The sequence below is a fragment of the Coloeus monedula genome (assembly GCF_965178545.1).
Source record: "Coloeus monedula genome assembly, chromosome: 7".
Taxonomy (NCBI): Eukaryota; Metazoa; Chordata; class Aves; order Passeriformes; family Corvidae; genus Coloeus; species Coloeus monedula.
Genome location: NC_138787.1, coordinates 2893896 through 2917521, shown reverse-complemented (window position 1 = coordinate 2917521; position 23626 = coordinate 2893896). Strand labels below are relative to the sequence as shown.

General features: G+C 40.6%; 1 protein-coding gene across 1 annotated transcript in view; it reads right to left on the bottom strand.

Annotated features, from left to right (window-relative positions):
* BARD1 (BRCA1 associated RING domain 1) overlaps nt 1–23626 on the bottom strand; it is a gene marked incomplete at both ends in the record, with an annotated part of 39915 nt that overhangs the window by 3626 nt on the left and 12663 nt on the right. The window contains 5 exons of the mRNA XM_082285079.1: nt 6623–6715; nt 7622–7751; nt 9279–9387; nt 16418–16590; nt 17282–17362. Coding sequence (XP_082141205.1) covers nt 6623–6715; nt 7622–7751; nt 9279–9387; nt 16418–16590; nt 17282–17362 — 586 coding nt within the window. The remainder of the gene's footprint in view (nt 1–6622; nt 6716–7621; nt 7752–9278; nt 9388–16417; nt 16591–17281; nt 17363–23626) is intronic.

Sequence of the window (23626 nt, the reverse complement as noted above, 5' to 3'; positions counted from 1 at the left end):
GAGGAAGGATTCCTGACTAGAGGAAGGAAAGCAAAATACTCTTAAGTGATGGATACCAGTATGTCCTTTGACTGCAGATTTTGTTCAGACTGATTTGTTGCCAAGTGGCTCCTTTCTGTTCAACTACTCCTGCATGCTACAAAATTTGCATTAAAGAATTAAAGAACTCAAATATCATAACAAAAAAAGAAACAAAAGGGGAACATGCTCCTGTTCTCATATTTGAGATAAAATGAGAGAGGGCTTAAGCTGTTTTTCTACCTAATTCATTATTCATTTGTTTTAACAAAAGATTATTTTCCTGTTTGTTTTCCCCCCTCTCCACACAAAATGTAGTGTCAAGCCACCACTTGCTTCTATATCTCTAAATCTCCATTATCATTTTCAGGTGCAGTGAATCCTAATGGATGCAATAGCACAAGTGAGGTTCTCAAAGACAGCATAATCAGCTTTGGTTGTGTTATGGTGTCATTTGGAAGCAGCAGGAATGCACAAGTTTTACCATTCTTCCAGGAGATGGTATCGACCACCACAAAATGACCTTGTGCTTAAAACAATAATATCCCAATTTCACACTTGAGAGCAGGGATACAAACAGAAGATTAGAACACACTGCAGGCCCTTCCAACCTGGTTTTTTTTTTTTTCCACTGCTAGGGATTTTAGTTTCTGTGAAAACTGAGTGCTAAGTTGAGTCCATTCAGTATAGCCCAGGTCACTTCCTTCAGCAGGCATTATTCACTTTAAAGCTGCTAACGTGTATAAGTGGCTGGACAACAAGACAGTTCCCTTTTAATGGTCTCTTCGCCCAACTGAGTATCATACTGATTAAGATAATGTATAAAAGGAAATAAAACTCCATACTTTACCCACAGGTGTATCAGTCTGCTACTTCTACAGGGACTTTTCCAGAAGCTCTTTCGACATTACATCACTTAAGTCAAATCCCTTTGATTTCAAATAGAAGCCATGTTTAATTGACTCCCAAAAGTCCTGAGATAAGACTCTCATTTCTTTAGCACTATATTGAAAAGCCACCAGTGAGAACTTGATGCCAGGGCACTGGTCAAATGAATGGACTGAAAAAAATAATTGCTATTATCCTAATTTAAAAAATGATCAGGACACCATCTCCCTTCTGAAACTGAGATGGACACCTTAAGTACTTATGCAAAAAAATGTTCAGAACAGGACTGAATCTCAGAAGGACAAGGACAGCCCTAAAGAAGGTCTCTGAAAATGGAAGGGAACCTAACTTACTTTTGAGAAGACACCTGTAGTTTTACGAGGAGGTGGAGATCAGGGTTGTGTTCTTTTCCTCCACACATTCGCAGTCTGTGCATTCTTGACCAGCAAGCCTGACTAAAAATCAAGTCTGTTCTGTTCTAAAATAAGGCCATTCAACTTGCACAGGGTCTCAGCCAATCTTGACTTATTCCCTAATACTACTGCCGATAAGTTTGGACCATCTAAATTTGAGGTTGTTCAGGTTTATCCATGTTCTCTTCCTTGAAGAGAAGAGGGTGATTATTACAACCATGTGTTAACGGCCCTTTAGTTTAATCTCAGTAGTTGGATCAATCACCCATGAAAGGGCACGACTTGTATGAAGGCAAGTGGCATTTCAATTCTCATGGACTAGAGCTGCCTTGCAGTGCCAGCTTCAGTGTGCAAGCACTGATGAATGAAGCTGGCCTGACACAACACCATTGTGGGGCCAGATCCCATGGGCACAGGGGTCATGCAGAGTTCTGCCCTAGAAATACAGAACATGACAAGCCTCAGAGCCTCTTAAAGAGCTGATTTCAAACTTGCAAGTTTTAGGTATAAACAAGGTCATTTGCACCAAATTTTAGCAAAACCCAGGCCTGCATTGAAGTCCCTAGAAAACATGGCAGAAAGAAGTTTTAGCTTAATGTGTCCGCATTTAGCTTGGTGCCACCACACTTGGCAAGCAGAGCACCGCTCATTTTTTCCCCTCATTAACAAGATCAGTAAAGCATCACTACTTACACTGATCCTTATTACCTCACTGAGCAGCTGCCCCTGCCTTCTCACCTTCCAGATCTAAGGAGCAAGCAGGTTAACAGGGTGTCCACTCTAATTGACCTTTGATACAAGTGCAGCTGCTAGTACTGGAAATAAAAGAAATCATTATTTGCAAAATTTAAGATCAGAGCCCTCTAATCCTTATTCATGTAAGTCTTATTGGTTTGTAATGAAACTAACTGCATCAGCAAAAACAATTTGAAGAGAATGAAGTACAAAAAAAACCTGGTTGCCAGGAACAAGTTGTAATCACCCACAGATACCCAGGGGTATCTCTCAGTAACTCAATTAGCCTTAGTGGAGTTTTGTTGGATTTGCATTAATAAAGCAAAGAGCAGAGGTTAGTCCCAAAAATCCCTCAGAATGGCTGAAGGTAATTTAGGAATACATGATAGCAACAAAGAAGATGAAATACTACACATCCAAGATCTAGTAGAGACTGCAACTGATACTTCCTTAGCTCAGTCTGCATTGGGGGTTTTAAAACTTACATGCAGATTGAGTAAAGCTTGGTGGGATTTTTTTTTTCCCTAGAAAAGGAAGAAATCTGGACTGAAAGAAAGCTTTAGGGGAATTTGGCATGGCTGGCTTCAATTTGTTTTCATAAACAACATTATTGGCCTCTACTACAGCACAGGAAAGAATTTTTATACTGTCTCTTACATGCTTATAAAGTGACTTCAGATTCAGAGATTTTCATGGCATGAGGTAAAGATCTCATTGGTGAAACAAGAGCAGTCTTTTTTTATCACACGGAAATGACACAAGATCTGCAGAGACTGAAGTGAATCTGCTTAAGAATGGTAGTTTACAAGTTAATCCAGGTGATATTTATTCAACACAATGGAACAGATGCTTAGGAAGTCCTGAAACATTCCCAGAAGCTGGGAGCATGTGGTATGAAAATCATTCCTTCTCTTGAAGCCTCAGGTGTCTTATTTTCTTTGGAAAGAAACCCTACTGGCCACGGCTGTTTCTAGAGTGATCAAAGTGTCTGAAGGTAGCCCTTCCTAAGGGCAGGTTAAATTCCACCAGGAGTGCTCATCCTCTGGATCCCATCACAGGCTTTTTAATGAATGAGGTTGTATTTCCCATCCTCTTCCTTACAAAGGGCTTCCATAATGCAATGTTTTCTTCAAACCAGGAGTGAGCTAGAACAAAGGACTGCCACAAATATGAAAAACTGAGTACCTGGATGACACAGAACAGAGGGAGCTTTGGAAACACCAAGGTTTCCTTTTCTTCTAGACCTTATTTCAAACCAACCCACTTCCAATCTCAGCAAACACCACATTTAAAGATGTTCTCATGCCCAATTTCTCCTCTGCAAACCCCAGCACAGTGTAAAACTGTGAGCTCCTTTCCAGCAGGTGCAGACACTGTGGGAGTGCAAAAGTTCAGCCCCTGCTGGTTTGAAGCACTGCCCTCAGCTGCACACCCAATACAACCAGAACCTGCACTTTGGAGAGTTCTAAAGCCTCTCAGAGCTATGAGTCCTTTTGCAGGAGGCAGCTGAAGTAAGTTTCCAAGTGCAAACAGAACATGAAACTCCAGTGATCAAAAATTTGGGGTGTTTTAAGAAGGGAGGGCTTTGCTGAGAATCAGCCAGTTACCTACAAGATCTTTATGCATGAAAGAGAGACAGTCCAGCCTGAGGAGCAGTCAGCTCAAGCAGCTTTGCACTCCTCTGCTCTAACAGCCTAAACAAGGATGGGCACAGGAAATTCAAAAAGATGTTTTCACCTTGAAATGTCAGTCATGCAGTCCTCTAGCTCTTCCAGTCAACTCCCTGTTGTTTCGAGTCCTTACAGGAAAAGCAGTTTTTTCTGTCTCCTTATAATGATCAGAGCTGAATCATTGCTGCTCCAGGTAAGCAAAGCAGAGGAAGGAATGAGCAATCAGATGCTTAGAATTCTGCCAGACACTTCACTGCCAGGACTGACACAAGCTTGTTTCAATGCATATCCTTACTGAGATCATTTTTCATTCCCTGCTTTAACAGATGACAGTAACTTTAAGAAAAAAGCAAGCTGAAAAGCTATTAAAGACTTCTGCTGGTTTTAATTACACTGTTCTATGCTCCACATAAAGCTTAGAGGAAATACAGTGATACTTGAATCTTTGTCTCAGCCCACTCGCAGAAGGATAATGACTCGCCACTTCGTGCCCTATTACCATCCCAGAAATAATAAAGGCAATAAAATAATGAAACCAGTGAAAGATATGGCCAAGGGCAAGGAGCACAGTGACAACACTGCCTCAATTCAATTCTCTGGTGCCTGGGAAGTGGATGCACCGCTGACACCGTGTCATTTACAGAAAAGGTGGAAAAGCAACTGGTAACATGCAATTTTTCTTCTGTGAAGATCTACTGTTTCTCAGTGGTGACATCCTTTCATCCTAATCTCCCACCTGAAGACAAAAGGGAACCCCAAAACTGAGGATATGTACTTGAGTCTTGGCTCTCCAAGACTCAGCTCAAACTCTGCTGGAAAATTCCACATTACCTCTCTACCAATACCAACACCATTAGGATGCTGGATGTGCATGTACAGACACATGGAAACAGGAGTATCCTAGAATCATCCAAGAGAAGGAAACTGCTTTTTATGAGAGAAACAGATTCACAGCCTGCTGTAACAAAAGAGTTAACATAAGAGACTCTCAAATGAAATACTGTTTTTGCAAGCTTGTGATGTTTCTTTAAGAAGTGGTATAATGTGTAGGCTATAAATACAACTTTAGGGATAACAGTCAAATGCAGCTTACCTTGTAGTAAAAAAAAAATTCAAACACTCATTTATGCACAGTCAGCACTTCATTAAGTGCCTCACTGAGCTTTGTTTTTTTCAAATATTTTAGTGAATTTTTTCAACATGAATTCACTTTAAGTGAATGGTTTAGAACAGTGAACCGTAAACAACTTCTTAAATTTATTATATAACCAGAACATGCACATACTTCTGGAAGTTTATTTGCATCACATTTAAGGAAACTTATCCAAATAGAAGTCAAAAAGCCACGATAAATGGAAATGGAAAAGAAAAGCAAGGACCTCTTTTTCCTAGACAAATGTTCCATCAGCAGGAGTCCCATTATTTGTTATAACAATCTTTAACTTGTAATGACTCTGAAGAAGACTGATAACAGACTGGTGGGAACAGATGGAGTGGTGCTGTTAATTATAGGCACTTAGCTGCATCAGACCCCATGAGTTATTGCTAACATTTCCCACTAGGGAGGAGAATCACTCGCTTTTAAGTAGTATGTTGCTTACTAAGCTGGGAGCATTAGCAGTCAGGATTGTACTAATCAGTACCAACAACATAAAATAAAACACAGCTGCAAAAAAACCCCATAAAAATATTCCCTGAATAACCCCCGGACTATTTCATTAATTTTTTTTTTTCTTTTCCAATCACTTCTAAACATAAAAGTTCTTCCATGAAGATTTAAATTCAGGTCTCACTAATGAAATCTCCCTTCCACTCAGAAGTTTTCTAAGCATCTGACTAGCAGGGAGATGAAATGAAATAAAGGCAGCATGTAGGACAGAATGCATGCAAACCTTCTGGGCTGAGTGAAGCCAAGCACCTGCCACGGGATTCACCACAGAAACATGGTATTCAGTCTTAAAAAAAACAGCATGGAACAAACTGTCTGGAAGCCAAATGAACACCCTGAGTCCAGTGTTCAACCTGATGCTGTGCTTTAGTTTGCACCTTCTGAGGCTTTGCACAGTGTCTTCATGAACATTAGTGAGCGGAAAATCCAGATCATTAAAGAATCCTTATGTTCTGATGTTTAGCCACACAGTGGAAAACTGGGATGAAATCTGCCTGTGAGTTTTCCACGGGTAATTAACTCATTTGTAGTGTACTTATTAGCTAAAGGGACTTAGCCATAAAGGTCAAGGGGAAGAAGATGGGTTTTGCAACTACTGTGAAAGCACATACTAAGAAATACATCAGAAGGAATAAACTAAAAAATCAAAATTTAGGGTCTAAGTCCACAGAAGAGCTGTATAAAAAAGCATGCACTGTTATAAACATTAATTACAGACTGCATGAAAGATGACTTGCATACTAACTTGGGTTAGAAGTTACAACCTTCAGTAGATCTCTGCTTGTATGTAAACATAAGCTTACTTCCTACAGGCCTGGAGCATATATCCCAAACAAGCCAAAGTCTCCTCTCAATTTCAATGCAAACTGCTCATAACAAATCCTAGAATTCAATAAAATCCTTCCTTCTCTCCCAGGATATCTTCCATAATCTTCCAAGCCAGTCTTAATGTAGCAAGGAAGAAATTCACTCCCTACTTACACTTAGACTATGACCTATCCAACACACCTAACGATGAAATGCACTAATTTACCAAGGAAGTAGTAGCTACATTTAATTAAATGTATTCAATTAAATTTCTGGTCGTTCACGAGATTTGAAAACAATCCCTTGCACTTTGTGTTAAGATAGCATTGATATCAGGGCAGTTAAAAAAAAAAGTTTCCTTGGAATCCCATCTACAATTTCTGGTTAGAAACCCCAAGGAATCCCACATATTTAATACTTACATTCAAACTTGAGGACCCAACATCCAGTCAGAACAGCCATCATGCATTTGACAGTACTTGGCATTGGAACATCGGGGATAACAAGATGAGTTACTAGGAGAAAGATTACATCAGTAAGACTAAAAGCACAGGAAAATCAGAACCGTGCCTGGCTGAAAAGCAATCAATCATTATTTAAAGAATAACCAGACCATAATAATTTATCAGCCACTCTTTCCAGCGCAAGGAGGTGATTTTTGACACTATAATCTGAGTTAGTAGAAGAGCTATTAGAAATTTTGTGGGTTTCAACATACACTTGCTGTGAAAAAGGGATGGTTTTATAGTTCTACGCTAACACTTAAATCTTCAGGTGAGCTAACAGAACTCCACTCAAAATTCTGGAGTAGTAACCCAGAAGTGAAAGATGGTAGGGGGAAATTACCTTAGCATTTTGTTCCCAAGCACTCCAAAGAAAAACTAACGAGGGATTAAGATAATGTTCCTGTCCTCAAAGAGGGGAAAAGAACTCAACCAAACCCCATAGTCTGGCTTCACCAATTTAATGAAGAACAAAGTCTGAAGGAGGGTAGCATGTGAGAAGACATGTCAACTTTTAGTCAATGCCATGCTCTTTTCTCAAGGCACCATTTGCCCAAGGCTCACTTCTGGAGAGTAAAACTTTACAGGATGTCTCACACAGAGCAGAGACCTTAAAGTTGGTAAAAGAGGTGTAAAGAAAAGAGGTCTCTGAGGAGGCTTTGGGATTTTAAATAACAGACAATAAACTGCCAAACTGTGCCTCCCCCAGAAACTTCCTGCCTTGGTAGACAGACCAGCTTTATATGTGTTTACATGCAAAACACACCATCACTCCACTACAGCTACAACTCAGGGATTTCAGAAACTGCACTTCCCAGGAGCGATAAAAAGCCCTGCTGCAGGTAGTATCTTAACGGATAAAGTGCAGAACTGTAATTACTTATATTTGGACAGAGACATTTCAACAAGACTCCATACCTCTGCTGTTAAATTCAGTGCACCTCTGGGCCTTCAGGACTGTTGCTAATTTGTTCAGCAATTTCTGCTGCTCCGCACTAAGATTGCTCCCCAGTACACCAAGAGGTCCATTTCTTGGCTGGCTGGAGCTCAGTGCCTGCGTGAACAGAAAATTCTGCAATAAGCTGAATGTTTGGGAACATAAGGAAAGCAACTTACTTACTGGACAGCTTTCTTTCTCAAGAATAAGCATTTTGAAACACAATTCATGGCAAGCTTAGTGGACAGGGTCCACGAATAAATCTCCATGTAACAAATCAGCTCCACAGGAAAAAAGCTTCACATTAGAGGTACTTCATTTAGCTTATGCAAGGTACCAAAACACCTCATGGAGCAGTTTTTCCTCCCTTGCCCTTTTTGGTGCTTTCTAAATACACTGGGGTGCACACATAGAGCTGGTTGGACACCGTGTAAACAGCTTGGCAGACTGCAGTGTTGAAGAGAAAAAAATTCCTAATTAAGTAGTAAAACCACCTACTTTTAGCGAAGTATTAACAACAGATATGGTATTGAGCAACCTTTATAATTAATATCTGCATTTCCATTTAGTCAGGATCCCTAATACTTTGCCCTGTAAGCAATGAATGCTTAAGTGGGGTTTTTGATGCGGACAGTACTAATGCAAAGAGGAGCTTTATGCTCACAAGGGTAGAATACTTTAGCTCCTGGATTTTCCTAAATACTCCAGATTCCATAGCACAGACATCTTTAAGATCCAGTCACCCCACAGCCTCAGGCTCTGGATCAAATCATCCAAGTGAGCCAGCAGCCATCCCCTGGCACACACTCACCCCAAACCAAATGCAAATACCAAAATGGTTTGACACAGAAGAGCCACATCTCACATTTGCTACAGGTAGGAGGAACAGCCACATTAGTCCTGGTTTAGCTGCAATAGTTTACTTTTGGCCACTGGGTATATTGTGCCCTCAATGAGGAGGGATCATAGCAGGCTACATAGGCTGGAGTAGATTAGGGCTGTTTCTATCAGCCAGGTCAGCTTAATCCTCATTCATTAGGAAGCACAAAGCATTTCATAATGCAGTAACTTGTTAGGTCTGAGTACCTGATTCTGGATACAAGTCCTGAGAAGTCTTTGTCCAAAGGAGGAGGGAAAAAAAACCCCAAACCCAAAACAATCTCCCTAAAGTTATTGTCAACTGCTGAGCTGGTATTTTCATTATTGGACAAAGGACGATGGTAGAACAGCCTTTTAAGGGGACACAAAAAGCACCTGGAACAAAGACTGCTGCTGCTTGCAGACAGTTTGGTAAGTAGAACAAATTTAGCTACGCAGAAAAACAACATCAATAGTAAAGTTCAAGCAGTGATACTTGAGGAATAGCACAGGCTCGTTCTCCTATAATAAAACCACATTACAAGAAACATCCTTTGTTTTCCCAGATAAAGCTCTAACACAGAACTTCATAGCTTGTCAGTGTTCCACATACATCCTAGAAATACTGTCCAAGACAGTTTCCCAGCCTATTTTAAATCTCCCTGTAAAGCAGGTGACGCACTGTACTTACAGCCAAGCCTTCAATACTTCAACGAAGAACACGTGGCCTGTTTTTTTGTTAAAAAGCAAAACACAAAAACAATCCCACAAGACATTTACCTCAGAGGGCTGGTTAAATGAAAATGATTCATTCTTCACTGGTAACATTAGCACAGATTTCATCTTTTCACTTTCTGCATAGTCCACAGGCCGCCGACCAAATATATTACTGGCAAAACAAGCACAGATGGGTTTAAGTAAATAAAATGTGACTTGATTCTTAACTAACCATGCATATTAGCTGGGTAGCTTTCCCTCCCACTTTCTTATTAATATGTAATTTCAGCTAAAAGCACAAAGCTTAAAGTAAGAATTGCATCCAAGACAGATGGATACAGAATTACAAGCTGCTGCATTCAGCTGAGGAGTAAGGGATGTTCAGAGCAGAATGTTCAGTTAAATAAGCCACATCCTTGTTAAACTGTTTCAAGATGCACTTTGATATCATTTGCAAGACCCAGAAATTTCAGCTTTAATCTTTCATTGCAGTCATGTAACCAAAAAATGTATTTTTGGCTTATCCATTTGCCATAAAAGACATGTCAGAAGATTCTCCATAGCGCATTAAACATGGGAGCTTGATGTGGCTGTGCTTTTACAGAAAAAGCTATCTGCTTCCTACTTGGGAACCACGGCTCCCTTGCACTCCCAAAATCTGAGTATGCATCTCATTTTTCCTCAGTGTGCTGTTCCACACAACACATTATAGCCAATTCAGTCAGATTTTAGTCGGTTTGCCAATTTTGTCGAAATCTATTGATTGTATGTGGCACCTCATAGTTATTAGCTGTGCTTCAAGACTGATTTCCTCTTTTAGCACTCCTCAGACAGAGGTGATTTGCTATAAACACACCAAGCTCAGCCATGGCTTCAATTCCTTCTTCACACAACTTTGCTGCTGCAGGACAGTAGTGAGGGGAGGGAAGCCTGAAAATGCAGAACAGGTATAATTGCCATCAGCAAACAGGAGCCTCTACCAGCACTCTGGGGAATATTCTGCTTGCTTTGCCCCTTTTGAGATTAATGGCTGTTGCAGCTGATCCTCTTCTCCCCAACACACTTAGCTCTGGCTCTCCAAAGGCACAATAAGAGCTCGTTATGGAGGGGAAGCTTGTCACCGAGAACAAAGCCCTGACTCAGTGTCTGAAATCTGGCAAGCTTAGTCATCAAACAATGAAACATTTAAAGAGGTCACAAAACCACTGCAGCTTTGAAGAGCCATTCTCTCAGCCACGAATTCCTGTGCAAAGCAGGAATCCAGGAAGCTTTACAGGTAATTCCACATAAGGCCATAACCCAATCCAGCCCAAATAGAAGCTCAAATTATTAAGTCTCCACTCTGACTTAACTGGGAGGCTTTGGCCGGCACTAAGTTGAAAGGGATGTCTGACCTCAGCACCCTTCTGTGCCACTGGCTGAGCACTGCTCACTAGCACAGCCCCTTAGGAAAACAACAATCCACAAAAATCCCCCACAGAAGAGTCCAGGATGGTATTTTACACTATTACCAATCCCAAACTCTTCTATGCTACTAATGAGCATGGTGCAGGAATAAGACAGAAAAACTCTGCAGACTAAAAGATAATTGGTTAAATCTCTGCCCAGTCCTGGGAGTTGCAGCCCATTAAATATTGTCATGCTGTTCCTGCTTTGTCATGCATCATCAGGGTAGCTCTTGCCCTTCCTTGAAATAAGGCCAACATTCGACTCAAACTGCTGCAAGATAAAGTTCCTTTGAACAATGCATCCAGAGAGGGGATATATATATATATATATAATCACACACACTAAAAATCACTTTGAGGCTAGTTGGCTGACCTTTCACTGAGAGCTAAGCAGAGGGAGGAAATCACTGCATGCCAGTAGTAGAGATTTGGGACTGCTTTTCCCTCCAAAGGCACAGTAAGATTCTTGACTGTTGGAAAAAAACCTCATGAATATTTACCATAGATAAATATATAGACCATCCCAGTTAAATATAGAAAACTTTTTGCCAATTAAACTGTACAAATAAGAGCTCCAGCTACTCCTTCTGTATTCACTTACAATTTTTTCCTAGTTTTAAGCTTGTTTCAGTTGCTTCTTACTAGACCATTGTGATATGCTGTCCCATCATTAGGCAGCATTGAAGAAGGAAGGGCTATTTATAGCATGCTAAGGTGGCACAGTTAAGTTGTGACAAACTTGGGAGCTGAGGTCTGAAAAAGGAACACCAGCACAAGAGATGGTTTAAAAGTTTTGAATATTTGCAACTAAGCAGATTGTTGAGCTTAAGGAGAGTGAGCAAATGTAGCTGAAACAGGGGAGAAGAGGGTTTACATAAAAAAAAGAACAGTACAAGGAACACAACCTAATAACAAATTTTCAAGTAGGATAGTGTTGTAATTTACTTTTCAAAGAGAAAGGATGAAAACTATATTTGTAGTTTTTAAGTAAGGCAGAGGAATGGGAAACAGAAGCTTTAGGCAAATGGTGCTCACGTCCATCTTTATCCAAACCAGCTGAACAAGGGAAATCATCCACCTTGTTCCGAGTAAAAGATCAATTTTAATCCAATATGCAAAACCAAATTAGACATGCACATTTCGTCCACCCTAACACACAAAGTGTTTTCAGAAATGCCAATAACTCTGTGTGCTCCTCCTACAAATCTGGGTTTGTTGGGAAAGGGTCCAGTGCACATGATGAGTTCCACACTCAGCAGGAAGACACAACTGTTTCTGCTAGAGAGAAATCAGTGAGGTGCTTAAGCTGGAATACAAGGTCTCCAAGGCATCCTTCTTTCTACCAGAATGCAAGTGGGCTTTCTGGAAGCTTTTTTAAAACATGCAAGAGTCAGATGTACCCTTGGGTGCAAGCAGCCATCTATTAGCCATCAAGGTACTGAATAGTCAGCAGAGGGCTGTTACAGCTGGAACAAATCCAATCCAAGACTAGGATGGCTGTGCTGAGAACAAAGATGAGCCCAGTGAAGAGCAACCCAACCAAATCTTCTGAGTATGACTTTCCACGAGATAATACTTTGTAATTCTTTGTAATGAGTTTTAAGCTGCTCCATAAACCAAGTTTTGTCTCAGCCCCACAAGAGTTCAGTATTGAATGGAAATCCTGCAGCCAGGTCTCAGTGCAGTACCCACTCACTCCCACCTGGAAATCTGAGTGGCACAGGGCTCTCCAGGCAGCACCTGGATTTTGAGAATGTGCTAAATAGAAACCTTTCCTGAACCTGACAGAGGGAAGAAAACCTAATCTGTGTAGCCAGAAAGACCATCTGAGATATCCAAACAGAGCCAGGGTTTTAATTAACCTGCTGTCAGCAGCAAGTTCAACATAATGTCTTGCACTTAGACAGCAAAGACCTGCACTATCTTGACTCAGAACAAGCAGACAAAAAGATATCAGACTCATGGGTCTAATGCCTCCTGGAATGACTGCAGGTTATAATCATTTTTGTCCCTGTGCCATTCATAATTGAGGACCATGGTCTACCCACCCCCAAGCATTCCCACAGGTTTGTTCAGTCAGACTCACAACTACTACACCTAAAAAAATAGAGCAAGACGACAGTTTTTACTAATGCTGAACTTACTGTGCATGAAGAACTGGAAAGACAGCCCATTTGAGTGAAAGCATTTAGGAAGTACTGTGAAATTGCAAATGCAGAGATCTAATTTTTCAAATCACTTGGCTTGCTGTGAAGCAAGGAAAAAAGACAGAATTCAAGCACGTTTTAAAAAGCCATAAAAATAAAAATTAGTTATGTGTAGGAGATTAACTTTAAAAAATTAACAGGACCAGTAGGACAATTAATAGGTCCACTGGTCCATATAATATTTTTCGTTTGTAGTTTGTATCTCTCCCAGTCAGTGAAAACTTCAATGAAGTTGTGGACAAATGAAGCGCCACAACTATTAAATCTCACAGATTTCCAAAAAAAAAAAAAAAAATTTGCCAAGGAATTAGGAAATCCCAGGATTACTTTCTGCCAAAAAAGGAAGCCCTTACCTGTTTTTGCTTGGTCCAAAAGATATGTGGCTGCTTCCTGTTATGTAGAGCTATTTCTTAATGCACTATGAGTTAACATGAAAGGACAAAAACAGCCTGAAAGGCACTTGGAATGAGATGCACTTGATGGATTTGTGAATATCTGATATCTAAATCCGAAACTGCAAAGTCTCAGCTCTTTGGATAGGGTTGTACCTCACCCACTGAGGTCCCTCAGGAAGAAGCGGTATTTGCTTCCAGATATATCCTACATCCCTCCACAGACCAGTGGGTCTTACCTACCTTTGGACCTGCTGTCAGTCATTACTGCACACCTTTAAAATATATTTCATCTGGCACAATTGAGTATCATGCTAAATTTCAAAACTACTGCTCCAAGCAGGCTGTTCAATGCAAGCTCTGTTTTTATTCCAGTAGATTAACTCTCCAACACACAAGGGATATTAAGACACAAAACTGAGTTAATTCTACTGCTAAGACAGCAGCAAGACATCAGTCACTTCTGTGAGGTTTCATGCTACATATTTCATGGTGTCCCAAGTAACATTTGAATACATTTGTCATGTTCACATTTTACTTAGCTTAGCTAAAGTAAAACACTTAAGCAACCACAGTGAACTAATCAAACTTTCCTCCCTGCTCCGGTAAGATAAAGAAGAATCACTTTATCCCATCACATTAAGGAGGGCCCTCTCCTTGGCTGAAACTTAATTCATTGAGAATAGGTCTGAAGAGCCTACAAAAGGACTAGAAAGGGTTTTAAACACCAAAAAGAAAAAAAAAAGTGAACTAAAATTAGACCAATTTATCCATTTGACAAAATAGGTTTGGTATAGTCTTAGCTCACATACTGAACACCTCTCAAGTTAAGGCACTCCACGAAAATAAACCTTGGAGAAGAGCTGTAAGTTCTACTCATCACTGCTTCAATTTCTACTGTAAAGACCCTGAAATAATAATGTGAAGGTGAGCATTAAGTACAAAGACACCAATTATAATTAGCCATAATGAAATGAACTATAATTGCACCATTTTAAGTGATCAGCCTGTTCTCATCTCCTGTTTTTAAAACTGTGGTCTGCTGATTTCAGGGATCTAGGAAAAAATGTCACTGAAGAAAAACAAGCTTCTTGTCAGATGGGACTCCATTATAAGGGTACCTGCATCCACTAGGAAGAAAGAATTAAGTAAACCTTCTACACAAAAGAAGGTTCGAGTCCACTTACCTAGGCAAATCCAACCACTGCTTAATTAGGACCACAGCTACCAGAGGCAGTGGCAGCAAAAACACCCTGTAAGATTTGCAAAGTCATGATCCAGGGAAAGATCACAGCACAATTCATTGCTGGAAGCTATTAGGGCACAGGAGGGAAGGGAGGCACGAGGCATTCTCAGGAGTCCCACACACAGTGTTCCTGTTTCCATCGTTTCTTGACAGTGCTTGGAAGAGGTCAGCAGAGTCTTACTATTCAAGCCTGAACACTTTGCTTGTACATCTATTTCTCTGTGGCTCTAATGTTCTCTGTAAAAACAGAGAAGGGGAAACCCCAACCCCTTTCCATCAACACACAGTGGCATTTCAACCAGAGATAGAGAGCCTACAGAAGATCTGGAAGCCTCAGTTATTACAGGAGGGATGGACAGGACTGAATTTGTGCCACAGCACCCATGGTTGCTTTTGTCAGACAAATCACACAAAGATTAATGGCAACTAAATTTGTTCTCAGAGACTTTTACTAAACATTATCTACAGTCAGTGAAAAGTTAAAGCAGGGCTTAAGGTTTACATAAATCTCTCCTTCCCTGATTAAAAAGCTTCTGTTTCAACAGAGTCATGTTTGCTCATGTAGAATGAGCTGAAAGAGGTTCGGCCTCACCTCTGTTTGTGTGAGCACACGCAGCAGAGACCAAGGCTAACAGGAGACCTGCAGAGTCCACTGCTGACATTTGGAGCCTGAGCTGTGCAAACCCACCAGAGCTGAAACCCTGTCACAACCTTGCAGCAAAGCTGTTGGCTGTGATATGCTTTCAAACACCAGACAAACACATGGTAAGTGTGACACCACCGGTTCCTCATATACAAAAGGCTTAAAAATCTCTGAAGCTGTCAGCTTTTCCAGGTGCACGGGTCCCTGTTGCTCAAGAACAAAGTGAAGACAAAACTGATCCTTGTTTTACTTTTTCATGCTGAAGTCTTGAGAGCTTGTTGATTTGTTTTGGCTTTTTCTTGTTGTTTTTTAAACTCTAATATATTCAAGATTAGGACTTTATGAAAACCCTATGCTTTCCCACAAAGCACCTTAATTCTGTATGCTTCCAAGAGTGTGAATATTGAGAGCTGAAGTGATTAAGCTGAACTTGCTTATGCTTCTTCCTGTGGCTGCCAAGGAAACTTGTATCATGCTAGACTTCATCCTGTTGTGTTACTATACACACACACACCTACTGACAACTTGAACTGGACTCAAATTTATACACACAGGCCTTGGCACAACAACAATACAACACCTAGAATTACATTTAGTGTCTGAAATACTAATAGGCTGCACGGTTATTCACAGACTGAAAGATGCTTTAGCACCTCCTATACACAAATGCCAAAATCTTCAGGAGACTTAACTGTATAGAAGAGTCAACTGAATATATTACTTAGCTTTTTTTTTTTTTTTTAATTAAAAGGTGTACCAGGGATTAGTGCTTTGATCCAAAAACGCAAAAATGAGAATTCCCAAATCTCCGCCTGTGTCTATGTCATTTGTGAAAAGAGAAGAGACTGGAGCAAAATGCCTTCTGCTAGCAAGTAGTGTAGTAAAAGTAACGAGACAAAAAACAGCTGTAGCAGTTCAAAACTCATCTAGCTCAGCATCTTAGAGCTGACAGCAGCTATAACAAGATGCCAACAGGAAAGTGTAAGATTAGGGTGAGCATATGTTGTTACTTTCCTAGTAGAGTCTCCAGTACTCCAGCTATCTATGACTCAGGCGTCCTGAGAAAAGCTTAGGACAAAGCCAAATGGAAAGGAAACACCTACCTGGAAAAGGAAGATACAAGCACAACAGAGCACACATTTAACACCCACCCCCCCTCACTTCATACAAATCACATTTATTACTAGCTCTGCTTCATATTCACTTAACATCTACTCTGGATGTTGTAGCTGTGGTTAATGCCAGCAAGATTCCACATGTACTCACACTGCATCCTGGGAGGCGCCGTGCAGGAGCAGCAGCTCCACGATGGCCACGTGCCCATTCCTGGCAGCGTCATGGAGCGGGGAGTCGTTCTGGTAGCCCGTGGTGTTCACCAGCGCCCGGTGCTGCAGCAGCAGCTCCACCACCTCCCTGTGCCCGTGGTTACACGCCTCGTGCTGGGGGGGAAAACCACGGCAGGGAAACTCGGGTGAAACAGAATTCACAGAAGGACTCCTCTCACGGCAGCTCCACTTTCCAGCACTCCGCAGATGGCCAGGGAAGATGATGCAAGGCTACCGCATTACACTCCTGACAGGAATTAACCTGGGAACCCAGCACTAACAAAAAGCCCTGAGAAGAACTGAACAAAGGCCAACTGTGTGCAAATTAGACTACAGGGAACAAAACCCCCACATTACAGGCTATCAGGAGTATTCTGCAGGAGAGGAAGAAGTCATGGTTGACAAGAACCTTTTGTTTATTTTCTGTAATTCTAGTGAGCAATTTTTTCACTCCACTACTTGATATATTTCCAAACCACTGAGGACATTAGGAACCCATTAAATACAAACATTGTTTGGAATTCATCATTTTCAAGTTATCGTAGCTGTATTTTCTGCATTTGCAGAGTCACAGGCTGATCGATTTCAGCGCCTGCCCTACACCCCAGTAAAGGAGAATTACACCTGGGCAGGTCAGTGCTTGCTAATGAATTCTTTTAACCTTGTTTATCATCACTTCTTCACTTTGCATAATTCTCTGTCACCTAAATGTGTGTGAAGGGAACTAAAATATGGGAGGGGAAAGGAGGGATGAAGTGAAATCTGATTAGCAGACAGATGAGAGAAAGAAGCCTTCAGCACTCACCAGTGGTGTCCAGCCAGCATTATCTTTGACATTGGGATCTGCCCCGTTTTTCAGCAGCTCCTCCACAGCTGCTAAGTCACCCTACACAGGAAAAGGCCATAGTTATGAGAAAGTAATGAAGAAAATACACAGATACAACACAAACTTGAGAGATGCCAAATTATAAATTTAGCTGCAATAAAAATGTAATGATATAAGCCTTCCATGTAGATATTGTCATGATAACAAAAGCTCAACTGATCTGGAGACCACACTTAATCATTGCTGTTCATTTAGAACCACCCACACATTTTACACAATTACATATTTCTAGACAAAAACAATGCATGTAACAGAGTTAATTCAAAATAAATGGAAAAGTTTGTGCTAATTGCAATCTGTCCACTATAGTCAACTGCAAGGATTAAAGTCAAGAACGTTTATTGAAAATTTCCTCGTTCTTCAGACTGGATTTTTTTCAAACTCATCTAAATAACTGACTGAAAACATAGGTAAAATAAATTAATAAGCCTGACAAGCTTCTAGGAATTGGTTTTCCATGAAAGGAAAAGAGTTTTATTTTACACTGCAATTACTACTTTATGTTGAATCTCACTGACACTTTCTCTGACAGTTATCTACCAAACAATTTTAATTTTCTTTTTGGAAAAATGCTATATTCAGTTTTTACTGTGAGCAAGGAGGTGTGGAAAGGGTAGAAACTGATGCAGAGGCTACGGAAAAGAGGCTGAATAGAGATGAGGCAAAGGAAGCAGAAGGGCAGAATTTGCGAATCAGAGGTTTTGACACCCTGAAAAGCAAAGTTGGTAATAAGATTGGAGCATATCCAGATGCAGCTATAAATAGGTAAGGAGCTCAGCTGTGGAAGCTGAGGCAAGGAGATCTCTGCAGTGCAGGCCTCAATTCTTATTATTTTAGGCAAAATCAAGTGTTTCAAGACAACTGCTGACACTTTGCCTAGGCCAGGGTACTGTGATCCCAAATGAAGATACAAATATACAAACTGGTATGTAGCTCTTGCCAAGGCCAAATATACAATACAAAAAAAGATCTGAAGGAGAAAAATTTAATCCATTATATACATCAAGTTCAATGCCTTTAAGTTGTGGAAAGTCAAGGAATTTCTAGGTACTACTCACAGCATGCCTTAGAAAAGGTAAGAGAATATTAAATTAAGCTTTAAATACAATAAAAACAAACTTAATCCAATTTTGTTACCAAGAAGCACTTTGAAAAAACAGAACAGCTTTAATCTTCACTCTTTAAGTTAGAAAAAATGTTAAGACAGACTGCTCTGCAAAAATAAATCCAGCAAGCAACAACTGTAAACTCAAAATTCACTGAAATAATGCTGAGACTCACTGGCTTTACAACCATCAAGAAAATTAACACATCAGAGATAAATTTCATGCATTATATTCACAACCTGGATGTCCCAGCAAAATGTTACCTTTCAAAGCAATTAAAGGATTCTAGCAGCAGCATACTCTTTATGGTTGCAAGGTAACAGACATGCATCAAACCTGAGGAGTTATTCAGAGGCAGCCAAGACAGCGCTCAGCATTAAGATCCTTCCCAACAGAGAGAACACACAATTATCTATAATGAGCGAGAGCTGAGCTTATCATTTAAAGTTCAGTTTGCAAACATGTACTGCAAGGGTTTGACATTTCAGGAGTACTGCTTTAAAGCAGGAAGCACAGCTAATAATTTGTGTGGGCATCAGATACTATCACAGCTTTTCAGATCAGTTATGTGAGCATTGATTTGTAAAACACCACTGTGGCTTTATCAAAGGAAACGTTGATGGTGTGGACACCAGGACTGACAACATCCACTGACTTAAATCCAGGCCCACGTCAGAATTGGAAAATTGGTGTTTTGCTGCTTACAGAAGATAAATATTGTCATCATGTCATCTGTAAATGGAACCTGCTCCCTACAACCAGTACTGAGCACTGAGAGTGACAGCAAGGAGGGAAAGCTGTCATGAGCTGCACAGTGACTGGATGGGCGCTGCCAATCAGGATTACAAGAGAGATTTTAACAAAACAGCCAGGAGAATGTGCCTTTTGTGTCCTCAGAGGCTCTTCAGTCAGTCACCATAACGTGAACATTTACCTAAAAAAAGCAGAAGACTCAATTTCAAGTCGCAGATCATTAACAGACACATTACCAAGTCCCTCCTGCAAGCAGGACCACAATCACAGAATCATTTTGGTTAGAAAAGACCTCTAAGATCATCAAATCCAACCACAGGTGCCTCTGAGCTTTGACTGGATCTTCCAGAGGCTGATAACAGGTTTAGATGACAAGTCAAGCCAAATAACTGCGATCCAAGGGTAAAAAAAAAAGTGTGTTTTCTCTTTTACATTGGCCACTTCTATCAAAGTTGATGGAATTACTAACATTTATAAGCTCATAAATGCTTTGCTAAACTTTAAACAAGAAAGAGTAAGCACCACATAGGTGCAAGTCCCAGACACAAATATGTCAATTCCATGTCTTTCCTCCACAAAAGAGCAGAAGAAACTACACCTGTTAGTATGGAATGACTAATTCCAACATGCTGCATTAAACATGTGATTTGACTAATGCCGAAATTAATTTTGTACATTTAGTTCCTTGAGTTTACTTGATGCAACAAGAAAATCAGCAGTCTCCACTAAGAAGCTATAACCAAGTGACACAAGGAGAGACCCTCTTGGCTGTCTGCAGCAACAGAGGGGAAACGTTAAGTGGAAACACTTCTTGTTCAGAAAGGAAGAACAAAGCAAACACCAGCTAGAAAAATGCTCCTACCATTAAGAATTCACAGACAAGTGTTTATTTTGAAATCTAATTATCAATGAAGGATTACATCCAGCTCTTGAAGAGGCAGGAGCTACTGCAGAATGCAGAATTATCCATTCGGAACAAACAAAGCTCAGGACATTTCATGCTCATAACAAAGCTCAGCTGTAGTGACAAAACAGTAAGGCCATGGGTCTGCTCTTCCTCGGCAACGCAGCTCACGGGAGCTCGGGAAGCCAGAGAAGCAGGAAAGGCGCTGGGGCCATCTGTTGGCAGACCTGGAGCCGGCAGTAGCTTAGACGGGGAAGAGCATTTACTCGGCTTTACAAGCACTTCCTCCTCCCAATGAGAATTTAGTTCCTGCAGCCACGGCTGGCTCAAGCCCAGAAAACTATCTCTGTTTGGCTTACACAAGGTTGTAGGGTTTTTCTTTTCCTTCTCCCTCAAGTCCTGATTTTATTACATATGGTTAAGAACTGCACGTGTCCTTTCAGTCGCATTTTACAGGGTTTTTTTTTCATTTTGCCCTTTACAATTTCCATTAATCAAGGCATTTTTCACCGAAAAGTCAAATTATTAAATAAATGCGAACATATTCTACAAGAAAACCTATTCTACCAGTTAAAGAGAGAGATGCAAAGAATTAGGACAGGACATGAAGATGAAGCTAAAAACCTGTAACCCTTCAACCAAACACTTGCTCCTTCATTTACAAATGTAATCAAGCCACTTCAGTCTTCAGGTCAAGCAAATGAACCAAAAAAGCCACCTTTCAAACACAATGACATTTGCTCATTTAAGCTGCGGGGGGGAACTAGGTTATTTACAACTCATAAATGGTCAAGGAGGACAAATATGAATTAAAGTGCTTTACAGGAATTGTGAACTCTTTCCAGGAACCTGCAAGTTCCTCACCTCAAAATCCTCCAAATTAATTCCCTACACAGCAGACCGCTCCCTAATAACAAACATACAAGAAACTATGCTTAACCTTCAATAAAGAGAAAACATGCAAGAAGTTAACCTGCCTCAGAAACAAGACAAGTAACAACCAAGCATTATTGAAAAAGCAACTGTAATTTGTTTCCAAGCTTCCAAATCAGCACTTCGGAAGATGGATTGCTTTGACTCACAGCCAGTTTCCATATTCTCAAGTCCTGCATTTGAAACCATTGCACTATTTCATATTTGCCTTGACCTCATTTCTCCAGGAGGGGAGATGTTCTTCTGTGACACAGCTCTCAACCATGGCACACAAGAGATCCAGTACCAAAAGAAAGGAAGTTCCCAGCTGACTAGGTCAGACACCTGAAAACAAGATTTAAAAGCCATCCTGATGTTGGCCATCACATGCTCACAAAACCACATCATCTTCTCTGCTCTCCTTCCTAATGTGTCGTTAACTGGTAATAAAGCAGTAAAAGGAGCACTCTCACAGGCTCAAGGAATTCTCTCACAGTTATTTTACTGTGTTAATTATAAAGATCATGAAGAGTCCAGCACAGCAGGCTAGCCATGGGTGAAGCCTTTCTGTGAGCCCTCCCTAGAGTGACAGCAAGGAGGGAAAGCCATCCTGAGCTGTCAAAACTAAAGGGCACCTGGGACAGGAGGTAACCAAAACTAGTCCCAATACACCATCTCTCTCTTCAAACTAAGGAGATGCTCTGCATAGAGGCAAATTCTTCTTTCCTCAGAGCAGGAGCAATTCCCCATTTCCCTCTAACTTGAAGCATTAACAAGCCTTCTCCCAGCTCTTTCCCATCCACTCCCTGTAACCGTGCAGCTGCTGCCAAGATCCTCTGTCACCCTCCTGTGTTGCAGTTCACTGTCCCTCTCCCTGGAATCCATAGTGGCACAGTCCCACTGTGCTCTGCCCCATCACCTCCCTTGGCAAAGCAGAAGCACAGGCACTACCCAGACCTGAAATGCAGTGCCAAGGAACTGGGGGGTTCTTCTCTCCACAGAAGGTTTAGGACTCCAGACAAACTCGTTACGTGGCGCTGTGCTGTGATTTAATTGCCATGGAAGAGCTGATCCTGTGAACAATTTGCTCTCTTCCTGTAAAAAACTCCCGTGTGGAAGGGCTGTTGATTGGGCAATTTTCCACTAGTCTGGAATACTCAGAGTTGAATAGGTCACATTCTGTATTTTAACTAATTGGGATTTTACCTTTAATGACTGTGAAGATAAACACATCTGCTGTTTGCTACAAGAAGAGTCACATTTATTTTCATTTATTAGTTTAACTCAGCATTAGGTTCATCCACACTAGAACCTTTCTTGAGAATCATTTTGATTTCAGTAAAATAATAACTACTAGGAGTAGTAGTAAATGGGCTCAATCCCTCAGAATCATTAGAAACAGCACAACACTCTAACTTTTCATGCCTGCTAACATTGGGCATAATCTATTTTAAATAAGAAAAAAGGGAGAATTCAATTAGCTTCAATTAAAATCTGGGCAGTAGATCCTAACAGCTAATGAAAATAATACAGATTTATTTTTATAATTCATGAAGTCCCAGAGAATTAGACTTCATTTTACTTTGGGGGAGGGTGGCAGCTACAAGTCTGTTTCCCTTTACACACATGGAAAAACATTACTGTGAAAATAACAAGAAAAAAAAATTGCCTATAAAACGAAACTGGAAGAGAAATGCTTCTTTCAGAAACAGAAAAAAAACCCAGAACTAATTTGGAAAAAAAAAAAAACCCAAAGAAAAATACCCCACAAAAAAACCCAACCAAACAAATCTAAACCCCACATTGAGAATATACAAAGGGCATAAAGCCTGGTATTTTCAAGAACAGTCTGAGAAAATACTTTTATCAGCTCCATACAGGGTTCCTGCAGGTTAAAAGATCATAACTGAGAGATCACTTCCCTTGTGTTATTTTAGTTCCATTTCAAAGCAAACTTTGGGATCACCCTGAAGCCCTACCTAGCTACACAAGCCTTTGCTAATGAGCACCTCAATGAATATGGAGCTGCTGGATAAAAACCACAGCAGAACTAATGAGGAACAGAAGCCATTTCCCATTTTAGCTCAATAATTATAAACATCAGAAGACAACACCAAAAGGAATTCACACACAGGACTGAAAAAGCCCATCCCACTGCCCACACTCCAGCTGGAAGTCAGCTTTTTTTTGGCTGTACCAACGGCAGTAAGGAGTGCCAGCAACACCACTGAACTTCGATAATCAAAACATGTTTATCCTTTTTGTCTACAGCATGAACTGTTTAATTTTTCCTCATTTATTTTCAAAATGCTTTGCAATGAAAAACCACCTTATTGGCATATCACCAATATGCCAATACTCCATGTCTCAACAAGCTGCAGGGGTGCTGTTTTCTTAGATGAAATATCTGCGTTCCAAAGCATCAGGCATATTGCTGGAAACCATACCTGTGTGAAAACTTGCCAAGGCAGATCCATTTTTTTCAGAACCAGTCAGTCATGACTGTATTCATTACAAATCCCCAGAAAATCACAGAAGGGTAATTTGTAAACAGTGTTTTAATAAAGAGGAACATGCGGGACTTAGGAC